The following is a 24,231-nucleotide window of genomic DNA, read 5'->3' as shown; positions in this document are numbered from 1 at the left end:
TTTGTTTTGTTTTTTTCAAAGGTAAACTGACCCCATTCTCAAAACAGTTAGTATAAACAGTGATTACCACAGCTATGTTGCCTCCAGAAAATGCATTTAGTCTTCTAAAGTGTTCACTTAAAATTCTTAGCAGTGTGACTGTTCTACGAAAATTGCATTTCGTTCTAATTGTGTGTGTGTTTGTAACGGGCAGTGCTGTAATGGGCAGTGTTGTGTGTGTGTGTGTGTGTGTGTGTGTTTGTAACGGGCAGTGTTGTGTGTGTGTGTGTGTGTGTGTGTGTGTGTGTGTGTGTGTGTGTAACGGGCAGTGTTGGTTGATGCACTGTGTGTGTGTGTGTGTGATGCACTGTGTGTAAGTGGCAGTGTTGTGTGTGCACTGCTGTAACAGATTCTGAACCCTGCAGATGAGAGCAGGTTAAATGTTCTATAACTGCTTCTGCAAACCAGCCTAGCTCTTAAGAGGCTTGCTTGCAGTGTGCGTCACAAGAGCTGCTTCACACCGAGCCTCCGCCCTGTTACATGTGCACGGAAACAATACTCCTGTAAAACACACCACAACGTGCTTCTCTGCTGATATCTAAATAAACCTTAGGGTTCAAAACTAGGAATTGGAACAAGGGGAGGTAGAGAGCCTTTGCTCATTCCAGTGAATTAGCTTTTAAAACGCAGGTACAGTACCAGAAGCATTCACTTCACTCATAATTTAATGATGATTTTCTTTCTGTTTGTTTTTTCTAGTGTTCCTTTTTGCCGAAGTTCTCCATTCATATAGAAACAAAGTACGAAGACAACAATGGAAGCAATGACAACGTAAGTAGTGAATGGAACAACATCGCATTTCATCCTCTTTCCCTTCACTTCCCCCTCAGGTTTAATCAATGGAATAACGCTGAGTGAGATTGTGGGGCTCTGCAGCTTTAACACACAGCTCCTGAGCAAAGCAGACACATCAAAAATGCACAAAGTCAGTTTAACCTGAAGGCCAGGCAGAAAGAATCTCTGTCTGTCCGGCTGCTGATTCATGCTGCTGAAGACAGTGGGGGAGGGCTGTTCAGAGGCTGTATTTATATTCATTTTACTTTAATGGGAGTCAAGCCGCTGTTTGATCTGATGTAATATCGTTTACCCCTGTGCACCCTGCAGGCCTGGCCTCTGAATGAAAGTATTGCTTTCTAATGACTCCCCCCTATCATTACTGAGAGTGAGAGAAAATGACTTGCATGTGGAGCCAGTGTAAATGTGCCTTTGCTTGCTATGGCACTCATTGAGAGCATGGTATGATGCCTGTTTAGGTGTGCTGACGTGAGTCGGGGCAGGCGCTGGCCCTTCATTATTCATTTCAGTGCAGACTTTGTTACACAGCAGCTTGCATACTCGCGAGTTTCCATGAGTATAGACCTGCGCTGTGATGATCGTTTCAGGAGTTCAGCTCTGAATGAACACTGGACACCTGCGTGCTCACGGACCTGATTTTAAAACTGAAAGCATGTCCTTCAGCAGAGATCAATCCCGAGCACACGGAGGCCTTGAGAACCCCAGGCTGTTCACTCTGTTAAACACACCTCCGTCAGCCTCTCTCCTGGAGATAACTGCACTCAGGAGAATAGGAAACCCTCAAACTAGCTTTGACATTTAGCATTAAAATGCCATCTTCATTTTACCCATAGGCTTCCTCTTCTAATGCTCACACAGTGCAACCCTCTGCAGTGTGGTTCGCCATGGAGCTCCTCTATCAACAGGACGTCCAATGCACTTAGCAGACTCTAGAACGAATCAGGCCACCCACAAATATCAGGTGCCTGCGTGTAGCTTCCTTCTCCTCCGTGCCAAGCAGCACGTGCAAAGCTTAACACAGTACATTAGCAGCAACATGCCTCTGCTCCAAACCCTAATGGAGGGATCAAAAAATAACATTATATACAACGTTATATACAATATACATTAATGAAGCCCCATACTAGACCCTCCTGAGCCTGTTACATAATCACCTAGTTTAACACACTGCTTCCTGTTCCTGCAGCAGATTCAGGGCTCCCCACAGTGGACAGTCATGGAAAAGCTATACAGGGAGAAGGGTAGTTTATTATTATTATTATTATTATTATTATTATTATTATTTATTTCTTAGCAGACGCCCTTATCCAGGGCGACTTACAATTGTTACAAGATATCACATTATTTTTACATACAATTACCCATTTATACAGTTGGGTTTTTACTGGAGCAATCTAGGTAAAGTACCTTGCTCAAGGGTACAGCAGCAGTGTCCCCACCGGGATTTGAACCCATGACCCTCCGGTCAAGAGTCCAGAGCCCTAACCACTACTCCACACTGCTGCAGTTTATGTGAACAGCAGCCCATCTCACTACTCCGAAATGTGCAAACCTGTTTGTTCACTGACCCTTTTTAATTTGGGGTGCTTGTAAGAGGGGCAGAACAGCAGCAGGACTATTATAGTTATACCGCGGCAGTATTTAGATTGGCTGCAGTTTTTGATTGTTAAAATAGCCCAGGTGTTTTCACCCGTGTCTTTTAAAGTGTTCATTTAAAAAAACAAGCCGCTTCATTAAACAGGAGATGATTGAATACTGAATGAACAATCCAGTATTCAATATGTGTGTGAGGGAAGTGGTAGGCTGAAGAGCAATCAGGTGGAACTATCGGGTTACTTTTATTACATAGCAATTTGCCCCCTATTGAATGGACCAAGACTGCATTTCTTATAAGTCAGACTAATCAAAAAGAACAATTCAGGCAGGATCAGGTGTATAATAGAGAAACATCAGTGAAATTCCTATTTCTCTTTTTAGCCACGCGTCTCTTAGCTGATTTGTACTTGTTGTACAAATGTAGTTTTGATTTTTTTGTCGTACACCCAATCACACTGTAACGCAGTGGAGTTGTCACAGGACACAGGATTATATCTCTTCCTGGAAATACCTCCTTCAATGTAGGAGTTTCTCTTCTGCTTTCTTCCAGATCTTCGGCAGCGAGGCCCAGGACGTGGACAGAGAGGTCTGCTTCGTTGACATCGCCTACGACGAGGTCCCCGAGCGCTACTACAAAGAGTCAGAGGTAGGGCCCTGGCTGTGCGAGAGAGCTCAGAGTCTCACCGGGCTCCTTTTTACAAACCCTCAAACGTGCAGACCCTTCTCATGGTCAATTGAAAATTCACTTTGTTGTGAACTACTGAGTTTTCTCTAAACCGGAAAAAATAAGAATACATAGACAGCTAACATTGCTGCAGTAACACAGCGCCACCTACTGACCAGAATTAAATGTGCTGCTGCTGCTGCACCTTTAACACTGATGAGGGACTCTCTCCTGGCCCCCCCCAACCCCAAGGGTAGCGATGAGCTGGTGTGTCCTAATGCAGTGCAGTTCCAGCTGCTTGTGTCCATGAGAGCAGACGGAGGCATTCACAGCCAGGGCTGACATAATTAAACACTGTGGAATGTTCTGTTTTATTTGCCAAGTATGCAGCCTTATTGTATTCCTTTCAGGCTCCTTTTCAAGAATCTAAACCGTATCAGGTCGCTTTGCGGCAGTAAAGAGCGTTATTGGAAATCTGTGGTAACCTGGTCACCAGCCCACTCCAAACTCTATCATGCAAGATCAATAGCGTTTTAGACAACGAATCAGCCCGCAGCGTGGGCAGCGGCAGAGGGCCAGTGATAGAGCTCATGTGGGCGGCTTTTTCAATAAATAATGTATAAGCACTAAACAGTCATTCTGCACCATCGCAGTGCAAAAAATAGTTGTCGGTCCAAGACCCATTCATTTCTTTACAAAGTTAACGCATGCCATAGCTTTGCCAAGTCGGGCTTGAGAGATCATTTAACACTTCATATTCGTGAAACAGTTCTGGGCTTTTCTTTAAAGTGCTTTAACTACGTTTTAGAAAAGGGTTAATGCACACAATGTAAAATAGCATTCTTAAAATAGCTTGTGAGATAAAGCTGTGTTGACAGAGCCACAGGATTCTTCACACCAGGGCTGTCACATCAATTCCTTTGAAAGCAACCCTGTCTCAGGCTTCAGTGCTCGTTTTGAAACTGCTACTAGAAAAATAATGTCCAGTGATTTAGTATGGATGAGACGAATCCTCTGTTCCACTAATGAAAGATGACAGCGCAATTAGTCAGCGCAAACAAACCCAGGCGCCCTTGAGGTTCAGGAGACCTTGTATTTACACCCAGATCTTTCATCTTAATGAAGCAGGAGCACTCTCTCTCTCTCTCAGCAGATGTTTCTGCTGATGTGTCAATCCATCAGGTGGATCATTTGCATTTTTACTTTTTGTATTTTTTAGTGTTAAACTTTGATTCCACAATCCCCAAAGTTAGGCAGCAATCGGAAACACCAACTTAAAACGATGTTAAGAAACTGCTACAAAATAACGACTGCGATCAGCCACACTTTCCTTTGTTACAGTTAGGAGTGCATTTTATTAGAATCATTCCACATGTCTCCAGCAGAAAGCAAGGGATGTGACCCGTTTCACTGCTGGCCACTGGTGTGGGATTGATGCCCGTTTATTCCGTTTGCAAGCTTGTCACAGACAGGGATCAGCGGCACTGACCTGGAAACTGTTTCAGTGCAGGTGATAGAAGGACCATCCTTTCAATTGAATTTGTGACTCAGTAGGTTTGCTGCGAGGGCTGATTCCAGTACTGCAACAGGCTTATCTGTTTCTCTTACCATGCTAAAAAGATTTTGACACGACTTCTTTCTCTTAATTAATTGACATATAGATGCCTCTGTGACCGTTAATAACTCTGGGCTCGGCTGTATCTCAAAAGCTAGGAATCCCAGTGAAGATCGCATAATGTAACTTGAATGATATAATAGGGGCCGTGTCGGCGCCAGTCCCAGAGCTCAATGAAGCCTCTAAAAGATAATACCTTTTAATAGACGCTTGTCTCCATAATGGCTTTGGATTCATGCCGCACACTAAGATTGATCCATCAGGATGCTATAAATGTCTGATGCAAACAGCACAGCTTTTAAATACACAATATCTGTGCCGACAGTCTAGTGGTCACAGACAGTAGGAGTTTCAAACATGCACAGCTAAAGAAACACATTTTATTTGATTTTTATTATTAGATTTCCAGCAGCCTTTACAGGAAGCTCGGCTCGTACGACGTAATGGGTAACAGGAACAAGGTTCATAAGCTGGTTTTATGCTCGCTTGTAAGAAATCACTTTGTCTGAAATTGCTGCTTTTAACAGACCTTGATATCCTGGCCTTTGGGCAGCATTGCCAGTGCTGCCAATACAGCATGTTTACAAGACTTGATCCAGGGTCTCTTCTGCAAGAGCATCCTTACTGACAATGTGCCGCTGAGAGAAAGCATTGAGGGGCTCACAGTTATCTATTCAAAGTACCGGGGTATCCACTTTGATAATAAATGAGGCACTGTTCAAATTCCAGTTAAACTAAACCCCTTGTGGTGCGTGATTCTATAGGGCGTATCCTTCAGCGGAACAGTCCTCTAAAGAAATCCCATCCCTTTAGCATTCCTGTGTGCTTCTTGTAAACACGTCTGCCCACAATGAGTGGAATAGATGCACCGGGTAATAAAAAGCTACTGAAAAAGAAGACTTGTTGGACTCTATGAGTAGAGAAGGAAAAGCATTCAGAGAAGGAATGCGCGTGAACACCCCTAACTCTGCATGGATTGCTGCATTTGCGATGTGTGAGTAGCTGATCCTTGCTGTAAAGCTTGTCTGTGTCTGTGTGCTTCGTTCCAGGACCTGCGCTATTTCAAGTCTGAGAAAACATCCCGTGGTCTGCTCAAGGAGGGTTGGAGGGACAGCCAGCAGCCAATCATGTGCTCCTACAAGCTGGTGACTGTGAAGTTCGAGGTGTGGGGGCTGCAGACACGAGTCGAGCAGTTTGTGCACAAGGTTAGTGCGGTGAAATTGGGGGCCAACAGCACACATACTGACACCTTGATATTTCACTGTCTGTCTTACATATAAAGCATATTAAACAGTGAAGGAGTAAAGGGACCTTGTATAGTATAGTGCTTGTACAAGTTCAGCTGTCAACATGGGTTGGGGTTGGGGTCGGGGTTGGGGTTAGGATTCAGGTTGGGGTTGGGGTTAGGGTTAGGATTCAGGTTGGGGTTGGGGTTGGGGTTGGGGTGGAGGTTAGGATTCAGGTTGGGGTTGGGGTTGGGGTTGAGGTTGGGGTTGGGGTTGGGTTAGGGTCCGGGTTAGGGTTGGGTTAGGGTCTGGGTCGGAGTTGGAGTCTGGTTAGGGTCCGGGTTGGGGTTGGGTTTGGGTTTGGGTTTGGGTCCGGGTTGGGTTGGGGTTGGGGTTGAGGTTGGGGTTGGGGTTGGGATTGAGGTTACGGTTGGGGTTGGGTTAGAGTTGGAGTCTGGTTAGGGTCCGGGTTGGGGTTGGGTTTGGGTTTGGGTTTGGGTCCGGGTTGGGGTTGGGTTTGGGTTTGGGTTTGGGTCCGGGTTGGGGTTGGGGTTGGGGTTGGGATTGAGGTTACGGTTGGGGTTGGGTTAGGGTCTGGGTCGGAGTTGGAGTCTGGTTAGGGTCCAGGTTGGGGTTGGGTTTGGGTTTGGGTTTGGGTCCGGGTTGGGGTTGGGGTTGGGATTGAGGTTACGGTTGGGGTTGGGTTAGGGTCTGGGTCGGAGCTGGGGTTGGGTTAGGTTCCGGGTTGGGTTTGGGTTTGGGTTTGGGTCTGGGTTGGGGTTGGGGTTGAGGTTAGGGTTTATGAACACATGGTGCCCGTGTTCATTCAGCCCTGTGTGGTTCTTGTTGCCCCTCAGGTTGTTCGAGACGTGCTGTTGCTTGGACACAGACAAGCTTTCGCCTGGGTGGACGAGTGGATCGGTAGGTCACTGTGCTGATTCACTGTGTCTTCACATATACAAGATATAGAAGAACCCTCTTCACATATACAGGATATAGAAGAATTGTCTTCACATATACAAGATATAGAAGAACCCTCTTCACATATACAGGATATAGAAGAACCCTCTTCACATATACAGGATATAGAGGAGCCCTCTTCACATATACAGGATATAGAGGAACCCTCTTCACATATACAGGATATAGAGGAACCCCTCTTCACATATACAGGACATAGAGGAACCCTCTTCACATATACAGGATATAGAGGAACCCTCTTCACATATACAGGATATAGAGGAACCCCTCTTCACATATACAGGATATAGAGGAACCCCTCTTCACATATACAGTAATTCCTGAGTTTGTCAGACTCCTGCTCGTTCCTTTTATTATTGTTCTGCATTCATCTAGTCTAGAACATTCATGCAAACAGCCTGAGGTGGGTCGTTGATTTAGCAGTGTCTGGCTCTGATGTGTCTGCATGGGTGGACAGAGCAACATGTTCTTTATGATTAATATTATTAATAGTCCAGTTGATTCAAAACATACAGAACTTCGTGAGACTGTAACGGTATGGATATTGTGTTTGTTATTTTATCACCAGTATATATGTGATGTGTTTGCTAATATCTATTAATATGCTACTTTTTTTCCTTCTGAGTGTGAAACCACATGCTTGCTTCACTGTTACTAACTTCCCTTTCCAAAGCAGTGCTGTAAAATCCCAATAGAAACACACACTGAAGGTATTTGTTTTTCCTTGCTTCGATATAGCACAGTTTCAGTGCCTCTCCACTTCATGATCTTCTACTTACGTATGTCTCATCCTTTCATTTCACAATGACTCATATATATATAAGTTTCAATTTGAGTTTAAATCTCACATCCGATTACAACAGCTGTGCTAAATCTCACATAGCCAAAGCTCTTGTTACTGAAGCATGTTTTTATCTAATTGGAAGATCTGGAAATCTTTTTCTCTATAAAATCCCAATAAGGGTAACCCTCCAATAAGCCAATCATGTTACTGACTGTGCTGAAGCACGAGAGAATACCTTCTTAAACTGGCCCTGTGTTAAACCATTCATAGCATACCATGTACAGTATTATACCAGCTCTGCATACGGTATACAGAAAATACATGGCATGTTACTGCCAACCCTACAGCTGCTGGTCTGACCCCAGAGCCCTCAGTGCGAGCACTTGAGAAGTCCCACTTTATTGAAGCTAACACAAACCATGTGTGTCTATCTGCGGCATTCTAGAATCGGAATGTACAGGTTCTGTTCCGTGCCTACAGCGTGAGTCAGTCAGGTCCATGATAAAGGGATACACTGTTCTTGCACAGAAGGCTTTTCTTGTGACCTGCAAGTAGCATGTCACCCCCAGCTCCTCTGTCCCCTTCCCAGCCTCCTTTCCCTGGAAAGAGGACTGCACCCAGCTCTGTTTCAGCCAGCCTACTACCTATACGACATAGCAAGAGGACGGGAAACAGCGTGGTCCGTGTCCTCTGAGGTTATTAATGATGGCAAGTAAATACTTACAATGAAACAATGGGGTTTTTAATGAGAATACAAATTCATGCAATAAATGCAGCACACTCCAGAGATTGGGCACTGCTTATCATACAGCACAATAAATAATACTAAGAAGAAGCAGTAACAGACACAGCTTGCACTGTGAGGCGTCTTTTATTGTATAGGGAGGAATGGTGAGCTTTAATAACATGCTTATTTATACTTCTTAAATGAACGGATCTTTAATCTAAACTGGGATTATCTTCTGATTTAAGATAAGACTTCCGAGCTGTCGCCTCTGAACCCCCCCTGAAATGTCTTAGGGAGTATGGGTGACTGAAACGAATCTCGACCCTATGTCCTTCTATAATGTACACTTTGGTTTAGATTATAGAGCACTATCTAACTCCTCAATGAATCTGGGGGGTGGCATGTTCTGTAATTGTTTTGTTTTTTTACAGTGCGTGAAAGGTAAGTCAGAAACATTTCCACACAGACACTTTCTTGCGCTGGCATCACACAGGTGATGCCGACGATCTTCTCAAATACTGCGAGGCATTTCTGAAGATCTGGCTCGCTGGCTTCTACCTGCCTGCACTAACCAGCCTCCCCGCCTCCTCCAAGACCAGCCGTGATCTACCCTCTCCCACTGCTGCTAACACCCTCCTCCATCTCTCCAGACTAGCTTCACTCGCTTGTTCAATCAATCAGTCAGGAAGCTAGCTCTCTCTCCCTCTGCCCTGCCTTCTGTAAAACCTGCCTGGCACCCACAGCCCAAGATGCTTCTCCTTCCACCTCCTTCTACCACCCCCCCCCATGCCCCTCCTCCTCCCCAAGTCTTGAGTTTCCTAACAGGAGCTGCCAACGTCTTGAACTTTTTACAGATTTGACTTTGGATGACGTGCGGGAATACGAGAAACAAATGCATGAACAAACCAACATTAAAGTATGCAATGATCAGCATCCCACAAATTCATCTTCACTGGATGAAATAGAGAGCCGTGACAAAGCAAGCGTATGTTCTGATTTCTTTTAACATATAATCCTCTCTCCCACCCCTCCCTTTCCTCCGTAGCCACCACTTTGGGTTAATAAAAGCAGCCTGTGTTATAAGCCTGTGGGTTGAATGGGGTGAAACAGTGACTCGGGTCTGAGAACAAACACCTGTGTCGGAAGTATTGCAGATATTATTTTGGAAAAGTTTCAACTTTTAAAAATGACATACACGCTACACACCATTGTACATTAATAATATCAGACGCCACATTCCTGTTTTATTTTAATATTTACACCTGTATGTTTTTTTTATTATAACCAGTGCCTGCCGTGATTAATGATAACTAAATGCTGAAAGATTGCAATTATTATGATGTCTCAGCAAGCAGTGTGTTAATATTAATGCAAACTAGAATGCCTGTTTTTCCTTCTAGATACTCCTTCTTACCATGTTGAACCCATTCCCCTGAATTCAGTAATCCCATTGCAGCATAGACCTTAATCAATCTCTCAAGCCCATGTCCATTAGGGTGTTGAATGATGTCACTGTTTTAACAAATACTTCCTTAAATGTACATATCAGTAACAAACAGGGAATATATTGTCTTTCTACAGTAACTGTGCCCATGTAGCCATCCTTACTAACCAGGGATGGAAATAAGACTCCCATTGTTTTTTACCCATTCCAGGTTTTAATATGTGCTTGACTAGCCACAGTGTATAGGTAACAAACTCAGGTGTGTCTTAAACTCCCAGTAAAGCCAGGAATGGATTAAAATGCTATGCAATGGGAATCTTATTTCCACCCCTACAAACCAGTATATTTCTATGAAGTATTAATAGATTTTTCAAAGCAACAAACTAAATAGCAAAGTAGCAGTCATGTCCATTACATTTGACATGTGTTTGGAGTTTGCTATATCAGCAGCCAGTATAGTCAAATCACTGAAAGCCTTGGTCACTGACCAGTGCAATCATGTAATGTCTACATACTGTACTTTCACCATGCTGAAGTAGCTTGTGTTTTGATTTTTCTCCTAATCGAAGACATGACAATGGATGAAGTGAGAGAATTCGAAAGAGCCACTCAGGAAGCCACCAACAAGAAGATCGGAATCTTCCCCCCCGCGATCTCTATCAGCGAAACCCCCCTGCCCTGCTATACCCACAGCGGCCCCTCCAGCGCCCCCTCCACCCCCCTCGCCACCGACGCCCCTGAGTTCCTCTCCGTGCCCAAGGACCGGCCCCGCAAGAAGTCAGCCCCCGAGACCCTGACCCTGCCGGACCCTGCGGACAGGGTGCCCCGCCTGCGCCTGCCCTCCCTGCGCCTGCCCCAGCGCTCGCCATCCCACCAGCCCTCAGACGCCAACCCCCAGTAACCGCTGGGGGTGTGTGTGTGTGTGTGTGTGTGTGTGTGTGTGTGTGTGTGTGTGTGTGTGTGTGTGTGTGTGTGTGTGTGTGTGTGTGCTGATAACCAGCCTTTATTTTTATAGGACATCAGCATCCAGTAAAAAGACCTTAGCCCTTATTCTGATAGTGAAACAAATGCATGGAGGAAAGCGTTTTTTTTTTTTTATTTCTTCATTTTGTTACACACTGTCTGCTGAAGGGGATTCTAAAAGGCTCAGTCTCTTGAGCATGTTTTCCGGTTCGGCTGTATTGAACCGCCTGTGAAAGGTGAACGTTAGTTTTTCTCAAATGATTACCATGTCCAGTTTTTGAAATGCTATGTGTTCCTTTCATTTAGTATGTGTCTGTTTTAACTCACCTGTCACCCAAGTCTTGGGTCTATGCAGTGGGGTAGAATGTACACATGACATGAGCTTTTGAAAGGGTAGTACCGGGCAGTTTCAATGGTTTGAAAGGGTGTTCGCTGTTTGCCCAGTGGAGTACATGTGTCTCTCTCTGATGTCTGTGAATGTTTCTTTATGGACAAGTGAACCAGAAGTTTTATACCAATAAAGGTGCGCCATGGTAAAAGAATAGCGGAGTGTAGTAATGAGTTGTAAAAGCATGCTAAAGAATAGAGTGTGGTAAAGCATGGCTGTGTGTAGCTTAGTAAACAGAAAAACATGGTTCCATGCATGTTTACCATGGTACACTGTTACAAGGTCATTGGAAAGACTGAGAGGTGTCAGTTCTTAGGGCTTCACAGCTGGATATCCAGTGCATTAGTGCAGGCTGGAGGAAGGCAGACATGCTGATGTTTAGGAGTTGTGCTCTGGCCTGCCCCCCCACACAGACACATGCGTCTGCCCTGGCTGTTGCAAAAGAACCATGAGATAACAATAGCCACAAAATAGCCATCAGCAGCAGGAAACACATTTGTTATATAACACATGCACGGTCCACAGTGTTCAGATCACACAGGCTGGTGCATTAACCCTTTCTGTCCTGTATCCGTGTTCAGATCACACAGGCTGGTGCATTAACCTTTTCTACCCTGGATCAGTGTTCAGATCACACAGGCTGGTGCATTTGCCATTTCTGTCCTGGGTGTAGCAGTGTGTGCAGTGGCTGTTATATCCAAGATCTGAATCCGTTTGTAGTTCAGACTGTAAAAATGGAAATGGGCCAGTTAGTTAGTCAGTAATAATGCTTCTCGATTGCTGTGCTCCTGGTGGCAGTGGTGCCTTAGAAGATGAATCCCGAATGCACACAGAAATCATTCCACACTCAGTTCCAGACCCTGTTAGAAATACAACATGACAGTGAGGAGGAGAGAGTGGTTTTGCAGAGGTGCAGCTGCATTAGAGGACAGCTCTCTCAGACACTGTTGGATCGGGTCTAGAAAGCCATTTATTATAAAGTGCTCAAGCTCAGGAGAGCAGGAGAAGAAGAAGCTGCTGCCGACACTAGAGTCCAGGAAACTGCAGAAACGACGTGCTTGTATGAGATGAGCAAGCTGTCCCGTTGAGATCTCTACTTTCAGGGATAAGCCCTTTGATCCAAGCCAAAAAAACAACACCAGGCTGTTAAGAATATCCGTTTGTTTTCATCCAGTTGTCCCCTTTGACGTGTGATCTCTGTTGTTTTAGCTTTGTGCATCGTTAGCTTTTGAAAGCCTGTTGATATTGCCAATGTACTCTAGGGTAGCAGCTTCCCATGGGTAAGAAATGCCTTCTTATAATAAAAGGAGATGCCTTGTGTACATGCCAGCTAGATAGATACAAGACCTTACACACGATATTGCAGACATTGCTACAAACAGTACATTGTTGCTTTGTGTTCCTATGTGAATTCTTGAAAAGCCGACGGTCTATTTGTCTAAACAGTGACAGATCTGTTTAGTTATTTAAAAAGGGCTCAAAAAATGGAACAGTGCACGTTGTGAGTCTCAGTCTTCAGTGTATTGCTGTAAAACACCAGGGAAGATTCCTATTGTAATTATTAAAAGTGCGGTGGCATTTAGATCTGCCAGCATTGTAGACCTATCAAATAAACCCCAGAACTTGTAGAATTCCGTTTTAAAACATGCTAAAGTAAATATTGCACAGTGTTCCATACCTTAACAATTGTCTGCACATTGTAACAGAAAGCAGGGATTTTGTTCACTCGAAGATGTATATAAAAAAGTGAATGCAAAGTTGACTAGTTGCGTAGTATCCATTCTTAAAAAAAAAAGCAGAGACTTGATTAAACTGAGCATGTTTCAGGAATAAAATGTCCCTCTTATCTCAGTGCCTCTCTGCATGCGATGCTGTATCTTTTAATCTGTAAACTAAATCTGTAACATACCTTTGTATAAACTACTTCCTGTTTTTCATGTACCTTCTTCAAGCTGTGTAGCCTCAAACCTTTTACGATACCACTGTAAAATAAGCTGGCCATATCTGAACCAGGTTCAGTAACTGAACCCTGAACACCAGCTGGAAGACCTTTCAGTGGCCAGCATTGAATCACACTGTGCCCCTCGACACCCTCCTGCACGCCTGTCCGCTCTCAGAGCAGGGAAGAGGAGCAACAACTGGAAGCTGGGCTTCATTTAAACGGAAGAGTTGGCTTTGAAAACTCGTTAGGGTGTCTTTTAAAAAAGAATATTTTTTTTTGTATTACTATTTTCTGTTGAATTCCATGACATTTTTCTTAGGTTTGCTGTTTCTTTTTTTCGTTTTGCACCACTGTCGTTTCAGATTTAAAAGGACCAAGTTTTTGAATGTAAAGCCACTCTGTGTTTCTTCAGAAGTGCCACTCTGTGTCAGGCTCCCGAGAGTCTGTTTTGTTTCTATAGATTTGTGTTTCTTTGTTATTATCTTCCACTTTCTTACATCTTGTAGTAAATAAAGTGAAATGCAATCTGACCTGAGTTTTTTTTATACAATCACCTTGCCCATACCTACATATCAGATTTTGCTCAAAAGAGCCAACATCCCAATATATATATATATATATATATATATATATATATATATATATATATATATATATATATATATATATATATATAGAATGATATTGTCAGGGTCAGGGGTTAGGGGTTGTGGACTCACACGTCCGTTGGCACATTATAAGAAATGTTCCACACCTACTGATCAGGGAGACGATGGCTGCAGAGGACTGTGCGATCTGAAAGTCTGTGGTTGACATGCACAGTAACCCACACATTGCATGCAGGTTGTGAGCAAGCTAGATCGACCAGAACGGACCAATGCACAGGGAGTTATCCCTCGTGGATCGACCCCATTCCTAATAAAGTGGCCACATCCACTGTAAGGAATATCTATGTCCTCCCTTTGAACGTTTATTTTAAAACTCTTATTATAATGGGAGTTTTGGCGATAATGACTCATCATTTGCATTATTATTATTTGCATGGAAAATTTAGCCCTCGTATACTTATAGAGTCGATGGCAGCTATTATGTGACGCGAGTCACGTGACAGCTGTCGCCAATGGAACTACAGCAGCAATAGGCCCAATCTACATACATACGTAAGACGTCACACATTAACATTCGGTGGTGTGAATCCACTATTAAGTTACATGCTACAGTAGCCTACTACAGAATCGAAATGGACTTCCAGGTACACTGTCTTTTTATAGGCACCAGTGTGGGGTGGATGTCATCTGACGTGCTGATATATTGATTTGGGGAAACGAGATGTTTTGAATATATTTAGTGGGGCTTGCAACGCCACTGACGTCACTGTGTTCTAGAGCCTTGTTGTAACTACTCCTCGCCTATAGGGGTCTCTGTCTACGTTTGCTCATCTTTCGCACCGCATGGGCTTTCCTCTGTCTCTCCTCTCAGAGTCGTCCTGCCTTCTTATTACAGCATGGCTGAGTTGTATGAGGGGTTCACGTTGTGCGGACTCGCTGCCGGCCAGAGCCGGGAAAACTCGGGGCTGCTGGGGATAGAACCGGGGAGAGACACCGACCATGTCATAGTCACGGGCGCGGGGAGGACCGTTACCGTGTACAAGGTACGCAGAGAGCGGTGCAAACAGTGGAGCGCGTTCCGCTACGGCTACGTGTGTGTGTGTGTGTGTGTGTGTGTGTGTGTGTGTGTGTGTGTGTGTTAGACGTGTGTGCTTGGCAAACACTAGCATAACTGTATGTGTATCTTAAAGTCAGTCGTCTGCTTGCTAAACATCAGACGGGAAAACCTGCCGGTGAAATGTAATGCTGCTGCCGCTGCCAGCGGTTACTGTTGCTTAACTGGTGGTCTACGTCATGTAGTTTGCTAATAATACAGTCTCAGTTTGAATGCAAATTGGGGCTACCCTAGGCTTTAGTGTAGGGGTGTAGAATCGCCTGCCATTGAACTGTATTTATTTGACCCCATTGTTTTTCTAATACAGTATGTTTGATTTGCTTTCTCTCTACCCCAGGTTTCAGACCAGAAGCCTTTGGGCAGCTGGGCAGCTAAGCAGGGACAAGCAGTCACCTGCCCTGCAGTGCTCCACGGGCAGACTGGGGAGTACGTGGCGGTGCACGACAGCAAAGTAGGTCTGCCAGTTGGAACTGAAGGTGACGTGCCTTCAGAATGCTCAGGCATTCCGCAGCTCAACAGCACAGCACACCTTTAGAATAAAGAATGCAGCAAAATCATGCATTTACACTAAACAAAAGTCTTCTCTGTAGAATATGGCTATTTTTTTTATTATTTCCGTATGTTTACAGTAGTATTTTTTTTTTAACTTTATTATTATTTATTTCTTAGCAGACGCCCTTATCCAGGGCGACTTACAATCGCAAGCAAATACAAATACATTCAAGTGTTACAATACAAGTAATACAATAAGAGCAAGAAATACAATAATTTTTTCAAGTGTGACAAACCACAATTCAATAATACAGCAGATAATAGTGAAAGTTACATCAGGATATGATTAAATAGTGATAGTTACATCAGGATATGATTAAGTACAAAATACTACAGGTTAAACACTTGGCAGATTACAATATTCTGAAGTACAGGATTGGTGCTATGTTTTAGGTGGGAACCATTTTTTGAATGATCAATATAAACATTTCATTTTTTTGTCTAGGTACTGCGAATATGGAGGGATGAAGATATCAATTTTGAAAAAGTATTTAAAGCCACAGTAAGTACGTCAAGTGCACTTTGTTCATCTTGGATTCCAGTCTTCGGTGCTGAAACAGTAAACCGGGTGTTTATTGTCATTTTTGCATTGCTTTCCTTGGCCTGGTGTCTGATTCTGTTATCTGAACACGGTGTTATTTGTTGCCACCAGATGCATTTGAAGCTGTGTGTGTGTGTGTTTGAATATGGGAGTATCTGTCCCTGCGCTGATGACGATTTCGGTCTGTCTCTCGTAGCTCTCAGCCGCTGTGTCCCGGATCCACGCCCTGCCCTCCTCGGAGCCCCTCGTTCTGTTCCAGAGGGGCGCAGTGCGACAGCTCGATGCCCTGCTGGCTGCTCCACAGCAGGCAGTGGAAGAAGTCTTATCGGAGGAAGAGGTCATCAGGTTAGGAGGTTTCTTTACCTAATGTTTCCTTTGAACATCGGTCATCTTGCACAGATAAGACCTCCTTTGCATGCCAATGTAAAAACTCTTCACTTCAAATAAGACACATTTTGATTCCCCTTGTATTTCCTGAAATGAAAAGGCCCCGTCCCGTCCTCCCCCTGTCTGGTGTAACACTTTCCAGTAGTTATTTCTGTACATTTTGCACATTGATTAATAGCTCCTTCCTAAGAGGGAAACAAAATGTCAGTGATTTCCTAATCACAGCCTCACGGATTTTGTGATCAAAGATTCATTACGGCACTCTAGAGAATGCATTGCGTGTGATAAGTCTTTCCCAATGGATCCTGACTTTTGTACACAATAATTTGACTCTGTTCTCCTATTTTTTTGCAGTGCTTTCCTTTGAACTCGTATTGTAAAGCGCACTTGTTTTGTTTCAGGTGGAGCAGCTGTTTCTTGGAAGCGGAGCAGCCTCTCCTCCTGTTCTCCACAGAGAAGGTAAATGGACTGATCGCTAGGTGTTGCTTTTTATTTGTGCTGTTTCAGTAATGCACGCCGTTCTGCTGTGTGACTTTTACAATGTGTTCTCCTTTTCAGAGCGGGGAATGTTTTCTGTATTTGCAAAAGCTCAGTCCAAATGTTCTGCACAAGTATAACATTGGCTCAGAGGGAAAGGGGGTGTGTCCTATTGGCTTCACTGCAACTCTTGAGGATAAATGCATCACCCTGATGTGCTTGTGTAAGTAACTCTGTATTCTCTATACATGCAAAAACCTAAAACTACAATCTTTAAAAAAAAATAATAAAAAGGAAGAATTAATGAGTTCCGACAGGATAAATAACTAGTCCGAAGCAGAACTTTATTTCAATGAAATCTTTCAACGAGATTCTCTTTCCTTGCAAGAGCTGTATTAAACATTTTAAAGACATGTTATTAATTTAGCATTTTCTATATCTGGTAATGTTATAGTGTTTTAAAGAACAGCGTCCACAAATGTTTTGTATAAATCTTTGCTTCTAGATTCCAATGGCTGTGTCTATAAGCTGCTTGTCTCCCTGCACCCCAGTGTGGAGGGGGAGCAGCACCTGCCCAAGTCCCTGCTGATGAAGCTGCCTGTATCTGAGGGAGTCCTGCACAGGGCTGCCATCGCCTGTCTGGAGGAGGGGCACATAGCCATCGTAGGAGCACCGCCCTCTGCAAGCACGGGTGACAGAGGTACACTGGCAAGAAAAGCCCCAGTAACGGCTACAGGGATCCTGTCCTGCTTTATTAAAATAAACTACTAGAATTCTATGACCGACGTTTTATCTTTATCAAGATCAAGGTTGAAAAGCAGTAGTCAAAGCATTTATTTTCAGTATTTCTAAATGTGTATATATATAAATATCATGTTCTTGTATTTATTTCTAGGTGGTTTTCACTTGTTAATTGCATGTAGCTGTGAATGCAGGGCAGCGTTGTTTTCACATTGTCAGAACATGAAAATTAACTTTTTTTTTTTTTTTTTCAGATTTCCTCTGCATCTGGAACACTAACTTCCAGACGCTGCAAGCTTCAAAGGAGCTGCCTGGGGGAGCGTATGGGCAGGTAGGAGTGGAGCTTGGGTTTAATGGGAAGGTTGTATGGGCAGGTAGGAGTGGAGCTTGGGTTTAATGAGAAGGTTGTATGGGCAGGTAGGAGTGGAGCTTGGGTTTAATGAGAAGGTTGTATGGGCAGGTAGGAGTGGAGCTTGGGTTTAATGAGAAGGTTGTATGGGCAGGTAGGAGTGGAGCTTGGGTTTAATGAGAAGGTTGTATGGGCAGGTAGGAGTGGAGCTTGGGTTTAATGAGAAGGTTGTATGGGCAGGTAGGAGTGGAGCTTGGGTTTAATGAGAAGGTTGTATGGGCAGGTAGGAGTGGAGCTTGGGTTTAATGAGAAGGTTGTATGGGCAGGTAGGAGTGGAGCTTGGGTTTAATGAGAAGGTTGTATGGGCAGGTAGGAGTGGAGCTTGGGTTTAATGAGAAGGTTGTATGGGCAGGTAGGAGTGGAGCTTGGGTTTAATGAGAAGGTTGTATGGGCAGGTAGGAGTGGAGCTTGGGTTTAATGAGAAGGTTGTATGGGCAGGTAGGAGTGGAGCTTGGGTTTAATGAGAAGGTTGTATGGGCAGGTAGGAGTGGAGCTTGGGTTTAATGAGAAGGTTGTATGGGCAGGTAGGAGTGGAGCTTGGGTTTAATGAGAAGGTTGTATGGGCAGGTAGGAGTGGAGCTTGGGTTTAATGAGAAGGTTGTATGGGCAGGTAGGAGTGGAGCTTGGGTTTAATGAGAAGGTTGTATGGGCAGGTAGGAGTGGAGCTTGGGTTTAATGAGAAGGTTGTATGGGCAGGTAGGAGTGGAGCTTGGGTTTAATGAGAAGGTTGTATGGGCAGGTAGGAGTGGAGCTTGGGTTTAATGAGAAGGTTGTATGGGCAGGTAGGAGTGGAGCTTGGGTTTAATGAGAAGGTTGTATGGGCAGGTAGGAGTGGAGCTTGGGTTTAATGAGAAGGTTGTATGGGCAGGTAGGAGTGGAGCTTGGGTTTAATGAGAAGGTTGTATGGGCAGGTAGGAGTGGAGCTTGGGTTTAATGAGAAGGTTGTATGGGCAGGTAGGAGTGGAGCTTGGGTTTAATGAGAAGGTTGTATGGGCAGGTAGGAGTGGAGCTTGGGTTTAATGGGAAGGTTGTATGGGCAGGTAGGAGTGGAGCTTGGGTTTAATGAGAAGGTTGTATGGGCAGGTAGGAAGGAGCTTGGGTTTAATGAGAAGGTTGTATGGGCAGGTAGGACTGCAGCTTGGGTTTAATGAGAAGGTTGTATGGGCAGGTAGGAGTGGAGCTTGGGTTTAATGAGAAGGTTGTATGGGCAGGTAGGAGTGGAGCTTGGGTTTAATGAGAAGGTTGTATGGGCAGGTAGGAAGGAGCTTGGGCTTAATGATAAGGTTGCAGGTTTTATGGAGGGACGGGGAACACCATAGAGCTGTTACTAAATTATTATACTTGATTGCATTCTAGCCTTCAAGTCAGCAAGTTTTGGCTCATGTATTGTAGATTTATTCTGCATGTATAAATGCATATTCATATGACGCACTCCACGCGGTGTTGTCCTCTGTGTGTGTGTGTGTGTTAACCCGAGCCTGCTTTCTCTTGCAGCTGTGGTGTAATGCAGGGAAGCTGTATGTGACTCATGGTAAGGTGCTGACAGTCCTCCCCTATCGCTGTGAGAAGTCATCACTGGCTGCTGCCCTGGGGAAGCTGAAGCAGACGAGCACGCAAGGTGATGTTTACAAGGCTTTCTGTTTATACTGGGGATGCGTAAGCCGAAAACCAGTTAGAGACTGGGCACCCCCCAGAAACCACCACGAGCCAATTTTAAAAAGGTTTCGTTCACCCAAAAAAACACACGCAGGCATTAACCACAGAACAGATTTTCTGTCTTTGTTTCTTTCTTTGCACAGGTGTTTTGCACTGATACATTTTAACCTGTTTATCGTCGATCTGTCTATTAATGTGTACGTTTCAGCAATCAAATAAGGAGTCTTGGGTCTGACTGTGTTTTACCTGTTGATGTTCATTGTGACTTTTATATAATACTAAAAGAGCACAGTCATTTTGTGACATGTCTAATTAATAAAAAAAAAATGAACCTGTGGCTGGAGATGACTAGCAAAGATTTTGATTCTATTGAACTTGTTTCCCCTTCTCTTTACACCCAAACCTCCCGTCCTAAAGAAATGCTTTTCTCTTTGCTTAGAGGTGACGTCGTCTCCTTCCGTGTTGAACTGGAATTCTTTTCCCCATGAAGAGGCGGCACTGGAGCAGAAAACAGGGATGAGAACCAGGAGAAGTGTGAGTCTGGAATGTGGGCGCATGTGATGGAGAATGACCAGTTCATTACAGCTGCAGCCCAAATCCTTTTCAAATGTTTAACAAAGCCATCCTTCAAGCTATCGACTCTTAACAAAACCTTTTTAAACCTAGGCTTAATCAGGATCTGCTGGTAGAGATGTTTTGGGATATTTGTAGATGCAGGTAAAAAGATTGGTAGCGTATGATTGATTTGCGTCTTTCTTCTTTTGTAGAAACTGAATCTGAAGAGTCAGGCTACATTGGCCACTTCAATCACCCAAGTGTTAGAAGACATAAAGGTAAGAGAAAGCAGGGAACAGCAGCGCGCTCCAACTGCACGACACTTTCAAATGCCGTGGCGCGTTTCTGCACCATCGAAGACAATAAGAAAGAGTTCTTATTGGGTTTCTTTTAGTATTTCTCAATGCAACACTGTGTAGCTGTGCGTGATTTCTGCACTTGTATAAATCTTTCAAGTCTGACTTTGCAGGTGTTGGGTGATCTCTCATTTGAGTGTCTGTGTGTTTCAGGGAGTTTCCAGAGAGGAGGTGGAGGAGGTGCTGGAGCCCTTCCTGTCGTGTTCCCCCGTCTCCCCGCAGTTCCAGCTCGGTCTCGCTCACATCGCTGTGGAGCTGCTGAAACGCTGCCAGGCCGACCCTGGCTTCTACCCACAGAGTGTGCTGGCGCGTCTCACACAGACTGGCAGACTGTCCCACAGGTGAGGCTTCTACCCACAGAGTGTGCTGGCGCGTCTCGCACAGACTGGCAGACTGTCCCACAGGTGAGGCTTCTAGCCACAGACTGTGCTGGCGATCGACTATCAGTCCCTTCATGCTGTGTATGAGTTTCTTTTGTTTTTTACTGTGCTGTTGGTATCTTAGTCAACCTGTGAGGGACTTTAAGTTTGTGTTTTTGTTTAGTTTTGTAATGCACACACCAGTACTGTGTGTTATTTCGTTTTTAATCTGCTTAAACAATGCACTGATCTCTCGTTTCCCAGTTCATGCCCCGGATTCCTGATGCTTGCGTTGGAAAAGCACGATTACTTCCTTGCACAGCTGTGTCTGCAGCACTTCCCTGACATTCCTGAGGCTGTCACCTGCGCCTGCCTGAAAGCCTTTCTCAGGTAGGTGCACGTGAGTTATTGTAACACTAGAAACACGAATGATCTCCTGCAGACTGGAATATAACTACATGCTAGGTGAGGGCTGTCCTGGAACAATTACATTTTCTTTAGAAAACCCCTCGTCTTTTTTAATCGTAATGTTTAAACAAACAAAAAAAATCAGTGCGTCCCTCTCATGGTGGTTTGTTTGTTTGTATAATTGACATTGATCTATAATTGCAGCGTTGCGGATGCAGACCTAGCGCAGGTGAGTGTGGACCTGGAGGGCGTCTCCCTCGTGGACGGCCCGGGACAGTCTCTGGAGGTGGTACAGAACGGGTTCAGCCCTGTCCTGCTGGAGGAGGACAGCTGCGACGTCCAGCTCACTCCCCCCAAACTGGACCAGAGCAGCTCCTGGACAGACATGAGCCTGACCTGCCCAGTGGGACTGAAAAAGAGTGCTCTGCTGTATCCTTCTGGGGGAATGATTTCCAAAGCAGTGTGTGTGTCAGTGTGTGTGTGTGTTTGTGTGTGTGTGTGTTGGATTGGATTGTCGACTTCCTAGCTTGTAGTGTTTCCGTTTTTTTTGTCAATGGGATAAACTATTGAAAGCAGATGGGGTCAATTCCTTTTTTTCAATTTGTTCTCTTAAAATCAATTCATCATTCCAGTTGGAATTGATTAAAATGGAATGAGAATTAATTTTAAAAAGGCTCAGAGGACGGCAGGGAATTGACCCCAGGCCTAATTGCAAAAAATGTCCTAGGTTTTCACAATTATCAGACTCGATTTCCTTGACCGCTTGGCCCACAGTAATGAAATCATCCGGTCCTCCTACAGTGAAAGCTTCCTCCTGCCTCATTTGAAGGACCTCTCAGCTCAGCAAGTCATTGTAAGTACACCCTGTTCCCTCCTCCCCTGCTCTCTCTCGTCGCTGCTTCACGAGAGCTCTCTGTAGTGCTCAGATCTTGCAGCCCGTGTTTCGGTGCTTCCGCATACCGCGTTTCATTGCTCTGCTGTGAACGTTTGAAGTGGCTGTGCCTTTATCGAACCACGCCCAGCTGAAAACTTTCCCTTTCCTCTCCCTGCCTAGCTGTTTCTGCAGTACCTCCAGTATCTGTACGTGAGATCTTCAGGGGACGTCTACACACAGCTCCCGGGGCTAAGAGCACCAACAATGACCCAGGTGAGGTGTTCAGAGACACTGCAGTTGTATATTTGTTTAAGTTCTGTCTTTATATGCAAGGAATAACATTTACATAATGAGTTTTGTTCTGTATTGATTAAGAAGATAGCCAGTGCATGTTCCGGTATACTAATGGTTTATGATCATTAATGACGGTAAGACTTGTTTTTTACAAACTCTATTATCTGTAAAGTGTGTTCACTTTTCATTGCAGGGATGGCAATGAGACTCCTGTTGCACAGCAGTTTCACCCATTCCAGGTTTTACTACGAGCTTGATTAGCCACAGTGTGTCGGTAACAAGCTCAGGTGTATCCTGATTAGACTAAAATAATAAAACAAGGAATGGATCAAACTGCTACGCAATGGGAATCATATTGCCGTCGCTGCATTGGTAAGAGTTTACTGTTCTGGTTAAGAGAAATGTTGAACAGTTGGGGTGTTTTTTGTCTTGTTTTGCTGGTAGTAATCTCTCCTTTTTTTATTTTGTTTCCAGATCATGGACTGGGTAAGCTTGTTACTAGATGCTCATTTTGCAGTCTTGGTAATGGCACCAGAAGCCAAGGAGCTACTAGCACAGCTCCACAGATTTGTCAGGTCCCAGGTAAACGCTCACTCTTCTAGATCTTGCCAGTAATGCTTCTGCGTGCTTAAAGAAAGAACTACCATGAGCATGTGTCACTGATTAGTAGGAGTAACACAATCCAGTTCAAGCAGTATATGCAAAGCATGCAGTAGTGACAGTGCTTTTTTGTTTGTTTAAAAAGTAATTGTTGTGCATCTCATCATGGTGTGCGTTTGTTCTCATCATGGTGTGCTTCTCTCCTGCTAGGTGAGGCTGTATTCTGAGCTGGGGAAGATCCAGGGAACTTTACAGGAACTCGGCAAAATAAAGAAAGAACAAGAGATTGGCTTGTACTCCATTGAAGTTATTGAGCTGTTTTAAAATGAACTCTGTGTGTGTGTTTCTAAACGTATGTGTCCCATTACGTAGTTTAATATTCTTTATGCATAGGCATTTCAGCTGTAACATGCTTCTTTTGATAAGTACGTAGTAAAATGTAAGCTAAAGTATTCAGTATCATTGGGTCTCTAGCTCCTTGACTGTTATCAGTGGTTACCAGTTCACTTGTAAATGGTCGCTTACTGCGCATATTAATATGTAATACACTGCCATTTCAACCAGGTGTTTTTTTTTACTGCGGTGCAATGGGTAGTTCTATTGAGTGTAACCAAATCTCTCACTGATCACTCGACCTATTAATTACATGAAGATCTAATGTGCTACTCAGCAATATTGTGCAAAACAATTTAGAAGCTACAAACATTGCCATTAATTGCATGAAATTAAAGCGGTTCCCCTGCGATGCCCAGGATTTCTATTAACAGGAACTTCATGAATGCGTCCTATTTGAAACTGCTTTTAACAGTGTTTCCTTTTGGAATAAGGGGGGTAGGCTGTGCTGGGGGGTTGGGAGGTGAAGCACCTGCATTTACAGTGTGTATCATTGTACAGCTGGGGGGGGGGGGGGGGGGACTTCATGTCACCCCCAGTGCAAACTGACTTTGATTTCTCTCATTTGCAATGCATTCACCGGCTCTTTGTTGAAATATGTCGTCTTTCACATGCAACATCAGATTTGTGAAAAATAATAAATACATTTTCTTAGTAAAAATGAGTTGTTGCTTTTTTTTGGGCTCTGCCCAGGCTGTTTAGAAAAGGGGATTCACTGTGGGAAGAGACTGCATGCAAAGGCT

General features: G+C 44.2%; 2 protein-coding genes across 2 annotated transcripts in view; both read left to right on the top strand.

Annotated features, from left to right (window-relative positions):
- Positions 1-13,719, top strand: part of LOC117424640 (cytoplasmic phosphatidylinositol transfer protein 1-like) — a 49,221-nt gene extending 35,502 nt beyond the window's left edge. Inside the window, exons 5-9 of the mRNA XM_034041220.3 lie at positions 739-810; positions 2,981-3,076; positions 5,759-5,914; positions 6,793-6,856; positions 10,441-13,719. Coding sequence (XP_033897111.3) covers positions 739-810; positions 2,981-3,076; positions 5,759-5,914; positions 6,793-6,856; positions 10,441-10,772 — 720 coding nt within the window. The 3' untranslated portion in view covers positions 10,773-13,719. The remainder of the gene's footprint in view (positions 1-738; positions 811-2,980; positions 3,077-5,758; positions 5,915-6,792; positions 6,857-10,440) is intronic.
- A 621-nt stretch (positions 13,720-14,340) lies between these two features.
- Positions 14,341-24,149, top strand: LOC117424635 (nucleolar protein 11). Its single transcript, XM_058992274.1, has 19 exons — positions 14,341-14,416; positions 14,668-14,815; positions 15,224-15,337; positions 15,884-15,940; positions 16,176-16,324; positions 16,768-16,825; positions 16,925-17,066; positions 17,349-17,543; positions 17,839-17,915; positions 19,488-19,611; positions 20,089-20,183; positions 20,417-20,482; positions 20,714-20,901; positions 21,184-21,309; positions 21,532-21,756; positions 22,102-22,180; positions 22,382-22,474; positions 22,970-23,077; positions 23,306-24,149. The coding sequence occupies exons 2-19, from the start codon at positions 14,669-14,671 to the stop codon at positions 23,417-23,419; spliced, it is 2,157 nt and encodes a 718-aa protein (XP_058848257.1). The 5' UTR covers positions 14,341-14,416; position 14,668; the 3' UTR covers positions 23,420-24,149.
- The last annotated feature ends 82 nt before the right edge of the window (positions 24,150-24,231 follow it).

Source organism: Acipenser ruthenus, chromosome 19, assembly GCF_902713425.1.
Source record: "Acipenser ruthenus chromosome 19, fAciRut3.2 maternal haplotype, whole genome shotgun sequence".
Taxonomy (NCBI): domain Eukaryota; kingdom Metazoa; phylum Chordata; class Actinopteri; order Acipenseriformes; family Acipenseridae; genus Acipenser; species Acipenser ruthenus.
The sequence above is the reverse complement of the archived record's forward strand: the minus strand, read 5'-3'. Positions and strand labels throughout refer to the sequence as shown.